Raw genomic sequence first — 14,058 nt, forward strand, 5'->3', positions numbered from 1 at the left:
TTTTTAGTAGAGGCGGGTTCCACCATGTTAGCCAGGATGGGCTCGATCTCCCGACCTCGTGATCCGCCTGCCTCGGCCTCCCAAAGTTCTGGGATTACAGGCGTGAGCCACTGTGCCCGGCCAGCACTTACTCTTTTACAAAGGCGCGCGAGCTTTGCTCTCTTAGGGAGCTTAGGAATGAGGATGTGTTGCCTCCTTCCCTTTCCATGTTACAGATGAAAAGACAGAGGCTGAAGGACACTTGCTCCATTCAAGTCAATTTCACAAGCATTTCCTGAGCTAAGTCCTCTGCTGGGCACAGGGATATGGAGGAGAATAAAGTGTGGCCCCTGTTCTTACACAGCTGGAGATTCATTTGTAAAATATGTCTGAGCACCTACTAGGGCCACACATGGAGCTGGGGTGCCATGCAGTAGAGATGACAGCCAAGTAATTAGCCAGATAGACACAAGGTGGTTTGGCTACTAGGAGACTTGTAAGAGCAGCTGTGGGTACCAGGAGGGAGGGAGGAATCCCTTCTGCCTGAGAAAGACAGGGAAGCTTCCCAGAGGCAGGGGAATTTGAGCTGAGTTTTGAGGGATGAGTAGGGATTTTCCAGGAGAGACCAGGAAAAGGCATTGAGGCAGAAAGAACCGCCTGATCAAAAGCACCACGATGAGAAGGTGGCCTGGGCCGGATGAGGAACAGCATTTCTCCACAGCCTGCTCTCTGCAGGAGCCTTCTCCAGTGGCTGAGCCACTCAGAGCCACTCAGCACAGCCCAGGTCTGGTGCCAGTGGGCTGAGGGCCCTTGCAGGAGGCCATCAGGCCATCTGGGGTAAGTCAGGTGAGCCTGAGTTCAAGTTCTGAGTCTGCTGCTGCTCTTCTGAGAACAGGAGATGCCCAAAGTTGGGAAGGGCCAACCAGGCTGCTCTCCACCTCCTTACCTTCGTCCCTGCCATGCCCTCCACCAATCCACCCTTCCCTCTGTCTCAGCCTGGCTGAGGTGGCTCTGCTCAGTGCTTCTCTCCCAGGAGGCACCCCTCCTCAGGAGCCCGCCAAGACTCTCCATTCCCCCACCACTTTGGCATGGGCACCCTCACCCACCCCAGCCAAGACACTATGACTCCCTCCTCCTTCACGGTGCTCCCACCACAGACCTCGTTGGCGGCTCCCAATCCTCCTCCTCCTCCTCTGGAAAGCTCTCGTCAGCTGGGGTTGGGGTATAGCTCGTCCTCCGGGGCTCGGTGGTGGGGGGGCTGCTCCTCAGCCGGCCAGGCCTCCACTCCTGGGGGGTCACGCCCCGGGCTGCTGCCTGTGGTGTATAGGACCCTGGTGGTGGAGAGAGGGCCTCTGTGTTCTCTGCGGCCTTACTTGCCCTCCTGCCTGCCCCATTTCCAGCTGTGCTGAGTGACCCTGGGGAGGTCTTTGCTCCTCTCTGGGCCTGCGTCTACACAGCCCTCTGAGGGCCTCTGCCTCCCAGAATCTCCCTGGAGCTCCTGGTCATCCAGAAGTTAATGCCCAGGGCTCTGCGACTCTGTCTCAACTCCATCGGCCTGGGCTTGGCCATCACCCTGCCAGGGAAGGAGGCTGAACATGTGGCTCCCCCTCCACTTCCTGCCCTTGGGAGCTCTGAAGGTCCAGTCCCAGGGAGTGAGCTGAGAGATGCTGACAGAGAGCTGGAGATGGGGAAGCTGAGGCCCAGGGAGGGCAGGTGTCCACAGGCAAGAATGGGCTGGCAGCCACCTACAGCCCGTAGAGGCATCACCCCCCTCACCCCCTCAGTCCTCTGAGTTGGACCATGGGGAGTTCCAGTGGCTCTGGGTCATTGAGGCCAGCTGGTCACCCACCAGACTCAGATGCCTCCCTGAGGCCATCTCCAGGTCTCAACATGCATTGGCTGGGGACGGAGCCCCAGAGGTGTCTGCCCCACGTTGGGTCTTGTAGGCTGGGGTGGGAGGGGGCTTTTGGCCTCCCTATTTTCAACTGGATGGAATGAACATTGTTGAGCACCCACTGTGTGCCAGACACTGGGCTAGGAAGGAAGGAAACAGTAGAAGAAAGACCAACTTTGTCCATAACTTCACAATGGGGAAAGCTAAGCAGCCAGCATGGGACCCATGGTTCTAAATCAAGAGATATGGCTGCAGCCCATGCTCCCAGGAGCAAGGGGCCCTGAGAGCAGCTTATGGAGCCAAATCAGGTCTTCCTTCAGGAAGGGCCCCTAAAGGATGCCAGGAGAGGAGAACAGGAGGGAGGAACAGGCAAACGAATAGTCCTGCACAGGCCCAGCAGCTGGGGTGGCCTAGAGAGAGCGTGTCACTTGTCCAAGAGCCCCAAGGTGTTACCTGGGCCCCCAAAGCCACCTTCTGTGGCCGAGCTGTCCCAAGACTCCACAGCACTGTCCACACTGGGCACAGCCGGTGAGAAGCGGGCTGTTGGCAGTCCTCCTTTCAGGGCCTCTGCTGGGTCCTCATCAGCATCGCTGGTCTCACTGAGGCTGCCCGACTTGCGGGGTAGGAGGGGGCCTGGGAGGAGAGGGAGGTGTCACTTCTGACTTCAGAGACACTCACAGTGAGCCTCAGTTTCTGCATTTCAGCCTGGTCTGGAAACTCACAGGCAGCAAGCCCTTCTGAGCTGACATATGGCTGTGGCACACTAATAAGCAAACCTGTTTCACAGATGGGAAAACTGAGGCTCGGGGAAGCTGAGCAGCATACCGGAGATCACGCAGTGAGCACCAGTGGAGCCTGGATTAGCTCAGGCCCCTTCCACTGCCTATGGTGGCCTTTCTACCACGGCATGGGGACATATTCAGGGGCAACTGAGGAATGCATGAGTTATGGCCATGAAGCATACACACGTGAGCACCTTAAGAGGCAGGAAGTAATGAAGAACAGGGCTCGGACCCAGATTCTGCCCCATGCCAGCTGTGTGGCCTTGGGCTCATCACTCCCCTCTCTGAGTCTTATCTCCTTTGCCGTCGCAGGCCCACCTCCACAGGGCTGCAGTGAGGACTCTGTGAGGGTGTGCAGGCAAAGCCTGGCACAGAGGGATTGCCCTTCCTAAACCTGCTGGGTGGCTCCCAGGGCATGAAGCGAATCTCACGGTCTAGTTGCTTCTTGATCTTCAGTGTGACGGTCTCTCCAGCCACCTGCAGGAGGTGGATGGCTTCGCTCAGCGGCCGGCCCTTGAGGCTAACGCTGTTAATGGCCAGAATGCGGTCCCCCACGTGGATGGCACCAGTCCTGAGGAGTGGATGCAGGGCGGAGAAAGGGAGTTAGAGACTCAGGGCCTCAGAGTGGTGGTCTGCCCTCAGGGAACCCAGGAGAGTCACAAGGCAGAAGTCTGGCTGACCCCAGTTAAACCCAGCTGCCAAAAACAAAACAAAAGCCACAAGTATGATCTTGGATCACATTAATAGAGATATAAAATCTAGAACCTGGGAGGGGATTCCCACCTGACTGTAAAATTAGGTTCTGGAACCAGTGTCCAGCACAGGTTTTTAGAATGGTTTGAATCCCACATACTAGCTGCCAAATACTTGCTATGTGATCTTGGGCCAGTTTCTTAAACCCCCAAGCTTCAGTTTCTTCATCTGTAAAATGGGGGTGGTAATACTAATTTTATTATCATATCATAACTGAGGAGTGAATGAATGGAATGGATTCCTACTTCCCTCCAGCAGACACCCTTGGTAGCCATTGCCCCTTCCTGGGCCTCAGTTTTCCCACCTGGAGAATGGGCATAATCACCAGCACCCAGCAGACCTCACAGTAGGGCATGAAGTGCTGGCGAGGCCAGGCAGCAGCACTGCTGTGGCCCAGTGGTTTTCTACCTGGACACCCATTACAATGACCTGAGGAGCTTTTTGAAAATGTAGGTGCCTGGGCCCCACATCTGACCAATTAAATAGTACCTGTGGGGGTGGGGCAGGAAGGTGATTCTGAGGAGCAGCCAGCGCTGAGCAGGGAAGAAGCTGTAGCAGGCGCTCAGAGTGACCTGAGCCAGGTAGAGGAAAAGGAGGCAGAGGACTAGGTTGGGGATCTTGAACCCCTGGGGCTGTAGATGTCACCCCAGATGGGAGTTCCTGGAGAGTCATGCTTGGGCATTGCCCTGCACTTCCCCGGGGACAAGGGCAGTGAGTGAGGCAGGGAATGGTGGGTTCAGGGAGGGGACCAGAGCTGTGGTGTCCAGTATGGGAGCCACCAGCCACAGGTGGCTGCTGAACCCCTCAAATATGACTGCCCTAATTGAGATGTGCTGAAAGCAGAAGATTCACACCAGACATGGAAGATGTAATATTAAAAAGAATATAAAACATGTTCTTAATGGTTTTTATGTTGATTACATGTTGAACTAAACATATATTTAAGATGAATTTCATTTCTTTTTGCTTTGCAAATGTGGCTACTAGAAAGTGTCTGATTAAATTTGTGGTTCAAATTATATTGCAGTTGGACAGCACTGAGCTACATCAGCCCGGCGAAGGCAGGAAGGTTGTCTGTACAGCCCCAGCATCCAGGACAGAGGGGCCAGGCACACAGTAGGTGCCAGCACATGCTGGAATTGATGAAGACATTGGGGTCAGAAGGTCCCACACCGACCTCTACAGTCTGCCAGGTGTCCAGCAGGGGGTGCTCCAGGAGCAGGGTCCAAGCCCCAGAATCCCTCCCATCCTCTCCCCACCCAGCGAGCCACTGCCCCTCCTGCGCGGTGCCCTCCTTTGGGACGCCTCCTGCCCCTGCAGCCCCCACCAGGCTCTCCTTTTACAGCCCGCTCGTCACTGTGCTGGGAGCTCATCGCTTCCTTGCCTGCTGGATTCATCCTTGCCCAGCTAGGGGGAGAAGGCTCGATCTCACCCACACTGGGGGTCGGGTTCCATCTCTGACCTCCACCTCACCCTGGGACAGGGCTCCATTCTTACAGCTCCCTCAGCTGCCACAGTTTCAGAGTCTAGGGGCAGCAGGGACAGTCCCCCAATGCCTCAGGAAAGCCCTAGGCAGTGCTGGGACCAGGGTACTGGGGCACTGCCCCATCCTATTCCACACACAGCAGGCGCTCCAACTAGCCTTGCAGGGCTGACCTTCCAGACACAGGTAGGGAGGGGGCAGGAAGATGCACACACCTTGGCCCAGTGCTTACCTGGGGCCAGGAGGTCTGCTGGGGTGTGGGCCTCTGCCCTGGCAGGCAGGGGCTGACACTCATTTTACAAATGCAGACCTGAGTCTCAGAGAGGGCAAGTGACTGGCCCGATGTCACCCACAGTGTCAATGTTGGAACAGAGGTCAGAATCTTGCTTGGCTTTGCCACAGCCCCAGCTCTTGCTTCCTGTGTTCCCTGAGCCCACCATGTGTCCCCACAGAGCCCCAGCTCACCTCTCAGCCAGGCCACGCTTGGTGAGGCCTGAGATGACAATGGGGTCAAAAGGTTCCTCCGTGCCTGAAATGGTGATGCCCAGGGGGCCCCCATAGCGCTTCAGCTCCACTGTGTAGCTGACAGCACCCGTGGTCTCCAGCTCGTCTGTAAGCACAGGGACCCATGAGGAGGAGGCCCCCGAGGGGCAGGACCAGGAGCTGGGGGTACCCCCAGCTCCCTAAAGCCTTGGCCTCACTCACTCATACTTAGTTATTCATTCATTCACCCAGTCACTCATGCTCTGATCTCATGTAGCACAACCTGGGGACCCTGAGGCCATCTTCTGCCCAAATACCAGTAAAGAAAAGAAACATCGGCCGGGCGCGGTGGCTCAAGCCTGTAATCCCAGCACTTTGGGAGGCCGAGATGGGCGGATCACGAGGTCAGGAGATCGAGACCATGCTGGCTAATATGGTGAAACCCCGTCTCTACTAAAAAAATACAAAAAATTAGCCAGGCGAGGTGGCGGGCACCTGTAGTCCCAGCTACTCGGGAGGCTGAGGCAGGAGAATGGCGTGAACCCAGGAGGTGGAGCTTGCAGTGAGCTGAGATCCGGCCACTGCACTCCAGCCTGGGCGACAGAGGGAGACTCTGTCTCAAAAAAAAAAAAAAAAAAAAAAAAGGAAACATCACACATCACCTACAATAACGACAACATTGATGCCAAGAAACAATGGTCTCTTTTCCTCCAGCAGCCAGCAGGAAGCGAAGGGAACCCCGATCATCTTTTTTTTTTTTTTTTTTTTGAGATGGAGTCTCGCTCTGCCACCCAGGCTGGAGTACAGTGGCCGGATCTCAGCTCACTGCAAGCTCCGCCTCCCGGGTTCACGCCATTCTCCTGCCTCAGCCTCCCGAGTAGCTGGGACTACAGGCGCCCGCCACCTCGCCCGGCTAGTTTTTTTTGTATTTTTTTAGTAGAGACAGGTTTCACCGTGTTAGCCAGGATGGTCTCGATCTCCTGACCTCATGATCCGCCCGTCTCGGCCTCCCAAAGTGCTGGGATTACAGGCTTGAGCCACCGCGCCCGGCCCTTTTTTTTTTTTTTTTTTTTTTTTGAGACAGAGTCTTGCTCTGCTGCCCAGGCTGGAGTGCAGTGGCATGATCTCAGTTTACTGCTGTACCTCTGCTTCCAGGGTTCCAGTGATCCTCCCACCTCAGCCTCCCAAGTATCTGGGAGTACAGGCATGCATCACCCAGCTAATTTTTGTATTTTTTGTAGAGATGGGGTTTTGCCATGTTGCCCAGGCTGGTCTCAAACTCCTGGGCTTAAGTGATCCACCCACCTTGGCCTCCCAAAGCGAGGGGTGTACAGGTATGAGCCATTGCACCTGGCCCAACTTTTCTTTACAAAAAGAAATCTACCTCCTACAGTAACCTTCTTTCACAGAGTCAGAGTTGGTGACTTGAAGACTGCCCCTTTGAATCAGGGATTCGCTTTCCAGTTGGCACAGTCCTCACCAGTCCCTTTTGCCTCTCCAATTCATACAGCTTTTCTCACTCATTTGTATCACTATCTGGCTTCAGTGGGGCCTGAGTCTGTAGTCCTTGCTTATCCACTCATAGCCTGCCACTCAAAAGGGCAGCCTTGCTCTTCCCTTGCCCTACCTACTCATCTGTCCACCAGCTGCACCCAGTAGGTCTCCTCTGCCAGGCTTGGTGCTAGACATGGAGGCTACAGGAGTGTCTCAAACTCCTGTCCATCTCACAGAGGCTCTGGAGGGCCCCAGACGCCGGGGACAGTGAGAAGTCTGTGGTGTTGCCCCCTCCTTCATTAGTTCAAAATTCCAGCCAGCCTTCAGCAGCACCCACCACCCTCCCTTCCTTGGCCAGAGGGAGCCCTGAATTGCAAGCTGAGAGCCCACTGGTCAAAGGGTGGGCCTCTGGAAGTAGGAGGGCAGTGTGAGGGCCATACCAGAGTTGTCCTCGTCCTTCCGGATCTTCAGCTTCACCAGGTCCTCACACTGCCGCAGGATTTGCACGGCGTCCTCCATGGGGCAGTTGTCCAGGCGGATGTTGTCGATGGCCAGCAGCTTGTCGCCTGGCTCCAGGGTGCCCGTCCTGCATGAGTAGCGGGGAGAGGGGATGGAAGGAGCTTGGTGCATGCAGGTGCCATACTCACCGCTGTTGGCTACTTCCCCTCCTGTGCCCCAGGGCCCCTACCTGTGTGCCACACTGCCTTTCTTGATGTCGGAGATGATCAGGGGCTCCCCTCGCTTCCTGCTAGCCGCTGGAGGAAAAGAGGCCGTGAATCTGACCTTGGTGGCCTCAGCCTGGGGTGGGGTGGCGAGGCCCAGGGGTCTGAGTGTGGACTCGGAGTCACTGGTCCTACTCACATTCTGATCCCACTGCTTCCTGGCTGGGTGACTGTGAGCAAATCAGCTCACTTCCCTGTGCCTCAGTTTCCCCCCGTAAAATGGGGGTGGCACTGCAGACCTCATGGGGATGTGGTGAGAGTAAATCAGATAACGCAGGCACAAGATCTAGCATGGCCCTTCCAATGCCAGCTCTTCTTTCCTCCTGCTCTGCCCATCCCCCAGCAAACTGCGAGCTCTTTGTGGAGAGGGGCTGTCCGCTTGGTGCCTGTTCCCAGCACCGGGCTCAGGGTTAGCACCCAGGCTCTATTGTGTGCTCGAGGAGGGGACACAGAAGTGAACAAAACAGACAGCAGTCTCTCCCTGCCCTCCTAGAGCTGGCACTCCAGTGGTGGTCACAATCAACAACATTTAAACGTTGATGAAGTGAGCTGCGGAGAAACCTGAGAAACGGGCCTGTGTCGAGGGCGGTAAATGTTCAGTCAGGTGGTCGGGGAAGGCCTTGTCAAGTGACATTTGAGCAAAGACCTGAAGGAGGTAGGGAAGAGGCCAGAGGAACAGTCTCAGATGCAAAGGCCGAGAGGCAGGAAGGGGCAGTTATGGCAGGGAGCAGCCAGGCCGGCTGCGGCTGGAGGGCTTGAGTTGGGGAGAGTCAGGAGATGAGGTCAGAGGTCATGGGGTCCAGAGCACAGAGGGCCTCACTGGGGCCAGAGGCCTTCAGCTTTTACTCAGAATAAGTTGGGAGCCACGGAAGGGCTTTCCCATGCTCACCCATTCTACGTTTTTCTTCTGCACTCCTCATTTTCATTCCTTTGACAAACATGAATTAAGCACCTACTGTGTTCCAGGCCTTTGCTGGGCTCTGGGAACACAGAAGTAGGCAGAAAACCAAACCCAGCCTGCATATTTGTCACCTTCCAAAGTTCTCTCACCATGGGCCCCCCACAAGCCCCCCGGGAGACCCACGAGGCCAGGGGACTCCCATGGTGCAGAACGGGAAGCTGAGGCTTTGGGAAGCTGGGGTCTTGCTGAGAACACGCAGCTGGGTCCCACGGAAGCCAGCCTCCCCACGCCCCCAAGCCTTTTCCTTGGGCCCTGCAGGGTGTCATGCCATGGAAATGCTGGTCCAAGCTTGGAGAGCTCTTTCTCCCCAGCAGGTGAGCTGGCTCCCGGGCAGGCGGCGGGGCAGACTCACAGCTGATGACGATACCCAGCTCCACGCCACGCTTCTTGGGCAGCTTCACATGGAACGTGCCACTGCTTGGGATGACGGACTCTGGGGTGGATGGACATAGACCGGCGTGAGGACCAGAGGAGGAGCCTCACGAATCCCAGCCCCATGCCCATTCTGGCTGTGCTAGGAGGGACCCCAAAAGTCACAGTCCTAATCCCATCCTCCTGCTTCCTCCCAACAAAGGAGGAAACTGAGGCAGAGTGAGCTGACAGATTTGCTCAAAACAACTGACTCGCTCTAGTCAGACCCACCAGAGTCGGGGCTGGAACCAGGCCTCATGCCTGTCAGCTGGTGTGGTGGGCGGGAAGGGAGCTCCCCACAGCCTAACAACCCGGTGTGAATCTAGCATATATTTCCTGAGCACCTACTATGTGCCAGGCCGTGGCTGGGTATTTTCACGTTTTCATTTCTCTTGGGCGTATGTCTCACCTAACCTGAGTACCACCCCTATAGGGAAAAGATTCTATCCACTATTTACAGATGGGGAGACAGAGTGGAGGGACTCTTCTGTCCAAAGCCACACAGTGTCGAGATCACAGAAGCAGAATTCTGACCCAAACTGTTGTTCGAGGTTCTTTGCCTAACCCATGCTGAGAAGGAACTTGGAGTATTTTCAGCTCCCCATCCCCATCCCCACTCGGTCCTGCCCCTCTGCAAAAGTTGCCTTGTGTGGAAACTTCTCCCTCCCACGCCAAGGCCTCCCTTCCCACCATAAGCTGCAAAACCCCTGGGAGAAGGGCACTGAGCACAGAGGGGGATAGGGTGGAGCGTTTGCACCCGCAAGGCAGGATAAAGAGAGGAAGGGTGCAGGGCCCTGAAATATGAGGAGGAAGCTCGAGCCACTCACTCACCCGCCACATCGAACTCCACCTCTAGCACGACCTTGTGGGCCAGTGCGGCGTCCCGAAGGAGCTGGTTGGCTTCCTCCATAGTCCCGTCCTCGGTGGCGATGCCATTGATGGACAGGACACGGTCCCCTATCTGCAGCAGCCCACACCTTTACCCAGGGGGCCCGGCAGAGAGAAGAGGCTCCGTGACAGGTCCACTGGGAGAGAATGTCATGCAGGGCAGGACTGAACCTGGGCCCCACCTCCTGGCCTGGGGTGACTCTCAGCTCTGCCCTGGCCCACCTGTGTATCCTCAGGAATGTGGCTAAGGGCTGGACCTTGCTGGACCTCAGTTTCTCTGTTTGTCCAATGGGAATGATGCCATGAGCCTTACAAGACGTATATACAGGGGACTCTGCCTTCAGGCAGACAGGGGTTCAAGCCTTGGGATTCCATGGGTAAGCTGCATAATCCTGGGCAAGTGAGTTAGCTTCTCTGAACCTCAGTTTTCTCATCTGTAAAATGGGGCTGGTGCTGGGGCTGATGCAACGGTTAAGTGATGTGCTTGTGAAGCTAGGACTTGGTGCTGTGACTCAGTTTCTCTCAGTTGGAGAGTGGCAGGCTCAGTAGGGAGGGGGCAGGAGGCTCACCTCTCAGCCGGGCTGTCAGGCTCGATGAAGCACACGAGGGGTGGGGAGGACAGGGTCTCCGTGGCGAAGATGCCGCCCTGGAGCTGGAGGCCAAAGCCGCTGAGGGGGTCTCCGCAGAGCACGACCTCCGTGGTCTCCGTGTGCACAATCTGCCCGCCCGGCCCCACTGTGCTGGAGGCCAGCGACACTGTAGGACAGGTGGGCCCAGCATTCAGGTGAGTTGCCCCACCGAGGTCTTCCTGCCAGGGCCTGCCCATCCCGGGGCCCGAGGCACTGGAGCCAGAGCGCAAGGAAGTGGGAGCCCTGACTCAATCTGGGACCAGGCTAGATCACAGCCCACTCTGAGCCTTGGCTTCCTCATCTGAACAATGGGATCGTGATTCCCACCTCGTGGGGTGCGGCAAGGACTAGGGAAGATAGTGGCTGGGACTGACTGTCATGCTGTAAAACAGGTTCTAGGAGTAGTGTAATTTTATTATATTATTGTGCTGTGATCTACTGTAGTATCTATTATATTATGTCACTCTGCTTTTTGGTAAGAGCTTTATTGAGATATAATTTACATACCACAGTAGTCACCTATTTAATGTGTACAATTCAATGGTTTTTAGTGTATTCACGGTTATGCAAACATCACCACAACGCATTTGAGAGCATTTCATCAACTCCAAAAGAAACCCTGTTCCCTTCAGCCACCCCCGAAGATCTTCCTATGTCCCCTAGCCCTAGGCAACCACGAATCTACTTTTATCTCTGGATTTGCCTGTTCTGGGCACTTTATATAAACAGAATCATGCACCACGTGGCCTTTGTGACTGGTTGCTTTCACTTGGCATAATGTTTTCAAGTTCATCCATGCTTTGCAGGTATCAGAATTGCATTCCTTTTTGTGGCTGAATAATATTCCATTGTATGGATATACCACCTTTTGTTTATCCATTCATCCATTGGTGGATACTACATTCCTTCCAGCATTTGGCTACAGGGAATAATGCTACTATAAACATTCATGTATAAATTTTTAGATGGAGATGACACGTGTTTCATTTCTTTTGGGCATATACCTAGGAGTGGAATTGCTGGGTGACATGGCAACTCTATCTTTAACTATTTGATGCATAACGTTATTTAATAAATATTGTTGCCGGGTGCGGCGGCTCAAGCCTGTAATCCCAGCACTTTGGGAGGCCGAGACGGGCGGATCACGAGGTCAGGAGATCGAGACCATCCTGGCTGACACGGTGAAACCCCGTCTCTACTAAAAAGTACAAAAAACTAGCCGGGCGAGGTGGCGGGCGCCTGTAGTCCCAGCTACTCGGGAGGCTGAGGCAGGAGAATGGCATGAACCCGGGAGGCGGAGCTTGCAGTGAGCTGAGATCCGGCCACTGCACTCCAGCCTGGGTGACAGAGCAAGACTCCGTCTCAAATAATAATAATAATAATAATAATAATAATAATAAATAAATAAATATTGTTTTACCTTCCATATGTGAAATATATTTGCATCATTAATATGAATCTTGGAAGTAATTTATTATTAAACAAAATTTATTTAGTATTTTATTTTATTACTAATTATATTATTGTCATATATTATTAAATTATACTGTATGTTATACATTACAAAATGTGTAATATGTTATGTTTTTAGGTATATTGTGTTTTTATATGTATTTATTTATTTATTTATTTTAAAACAAGGTCTCACTGTGTTGCCCAGGGTGGCTCACCAGCAGCATCATCTTGGCTCACTGCAACCTCCGCCTCCCAGGTTCAAGTGATTTTCCCACCTCCAGAGTAGCTGGGATTACAGGCGTGCACCACCATACTCGGCTAATTTGTTGTATTTTTGGTAGAGATGGAGTTTCGCCATGTTGGTCAGGCTTGTCTCGAACTCCTGGCCTCAAGTGATCTGCCCACCTCGGCCTCCCAAAGTGTGGGGATTACAGGCGTGAGCCACCATGCCTGGCCTATTTTTTCCTTTTCACTACTATATCCCCAGTGATAAAAATGGTACGTAAGAGGTCAAATTTTTTGGTTGAATTACTTAATAAATTATTATCAATAGTAATAATGATAGTACTTTCTTAGTTACACATCCTAGGAAGGAGACAGGTAGAAGAGTCACAAGAGCCTCCAGTCTCCACATCCCCTGCCTACGAGCAGCACTTCTGCATCTTTTCACCTCCATATTCCTCACTTTCGTGGCCAGGAAAGATGCTTAGTAGAGGTATATTTTATCTCTGAGCTGATTCTGAAATCTCTTTCCCATTTCCCCTTGGCTGCCAGGAAGTATAGAACCATATTTAGCTTTTTTCAGACACCAGGTGACCTGTACTCATCTCTTCTTTCATCTGGTTCTATCTCAAAGGGCCAAGTTTGATCTTCTGTCCTTCCTGGAGGCCTCTGCAGCTCATGTGGCAGGAGGCTGAGAACCCTTTGTGCATCAACAAAGGAAAGACTCTTCCCAAGAAGGGTTTTGAAATTTTAAGCATTATTGTGTTTTGCCACTTCCACATGGCTCCTGCCTTATCATTCACTACTATTTGTCTTCTATTGATTTACTTTTCTTAATATGTAAATATCTTCATTTCAAAAGGGAAATTTTGAATAATAAATAAGCAGAGAAGTAAGATTGGAAATTATTACATTCTGGACAGCTAGTCTCAGGCCATGTCTTTCTCTTAGGGGAAATTAACAAATGGCAGCAAGGTGGTAAGGATATAGTAATGCAGCACTGAGACTTTATCCATGAATGAATCAGGACTGAATGGCAAAAAATGTGAAATCTTCGCGCAAATCTGAAAAGACTTCCTTTCCTCAAGGACTTTATCACCAAGTCCTAGGAATTTTTCATAATAAAAATACAAGAATAAGAGTGTACAAAGTAACTGGCACCCCTCAGTGGTCCTCTTATGCAGTGCACAACCTGCCCAGCCATCCATGACAGCCTGGTGTTCCAGTCATGTTATTTGACATTCCCACACATACACCTGGAGCTCTGCCCAAAATACCTCCCCTCGCCCCGACATACACCCTTTGGCAAGCCTCACTCTCAGACATACAGGCAGCCCAAGGAGGAGGGAAGAGACCACGGCTTACACGAGCTCTTGTGTTCCCTTCTTCGCTGCCTTCTCCGCCCCATTGTAGTTCGAGGACTCATGGGCTGGGATCCACGGGGAAGGGTGCTGGGGTTGTTGCAGGAAAAGGCGTGGTTCAAGGTCGGCGAGGAAAAGGGAGTTGAAGACAAGGCTGGGGAGATGAGAGCACAGCCCCGTGAACCCCAGCCGAGGCTCTCCACCCCGCCACACAGTGGGTGCTGGGAAGCCACCCAACCACAGGGAGAGATGGGGATGCCTTCCCCCTTCACATCAGTTACTCATGGTGTGACCTCAGGCAAGTCTCTTTCCTCTCTGGGCCTCAAAGACTGTAGGGTTTCCATAGACCCTGTGAAACTCAGCTACTAGGGACAAGGGCCAATCTCGCCACTGGAATGCTAGATGACAATGGGGCAGGTCACCTAATCTCTTCTTTTTTTTTTTTTTAAGTTGAGGTCTTACTCTGTCACCCAGGCTGAAGTGCAGTGGTGTGATCTTGACTCACTGCAGCCTCAACCTCCCAGGCTGAAGCGATCCTCCA

General features: G+C 53.4%; 1 protein-coding gene across 8 annotated transcripts in view; it reads right to left on the bottom strand.

Annotated features, from left to right (window-relative positions):
- The window catches only part of LOC105477754 (glutamate receptor interacting protein 2), a 114,697-nt gene that overhangs the window by 13,484 nt on the left and 87,155 nt on the right, over window positions 1-14,058 (bottom strand). For all 8 annotated transcript variants that reach the window (XM_024791533.2, XM_024791532.2, XM_071092250.1 and 5 more), the window contains 10 exons: window positions 13,522-13,671; window positions 10,420-10,606; window positions 9,794-9,939; window positions 8,904-8,984; window positions 7,557-7,623; window positions 7,309-7,454; window positions 5,357-5,501; window positions 3,087-3,226; window positions 2,327-2,506; window positions 1,139-1,310 (listed from right to left, as the gene is read on the bottom strand). In XM_024791533.2, coding sequence (XP_024647301.1) covers window positions 1,139-1,310; window positions 2,327-2,506; window positions 3,087-3,226; window positions 5,357-5,501; window positions 7,309-7,454; window positions 7,557-7,623; window positions 8,904-8,984; window positions 9,794-9,939; window positions 10,420-10,606; window positions 13,522-13,671 — 1,414 coding nt within the window. The remainder of the gene's footprint in view (window positions 1-1,138; window positions 1,311-2,326; window positions 2,507-3,086; window positions 3,227-5,356; window positions 5,502-7,308; window positions 7,455-7,556; window positions 7,624-8,903; window positions 8,985-9,793; window positions 9,940-10,419; window positions 10,607-13,521; window positions 13,672-14,058) is intronic.

The sequence above is a fragment of the Macaca nemestrina genome, chromosome 2 (assembly GCF_043159975.1).
Source record: "Macaca nemestrina isolate mMacNem1 chromosome 2, mMacNem.hap1, whole genome shotgun sequence".
NCBI classification, from domain to species: Eukaryota; Metazoa; Chordata; class Mammalia; order Primates; family Cercopithecidae; genus Macaca; species Macaca nemestrina.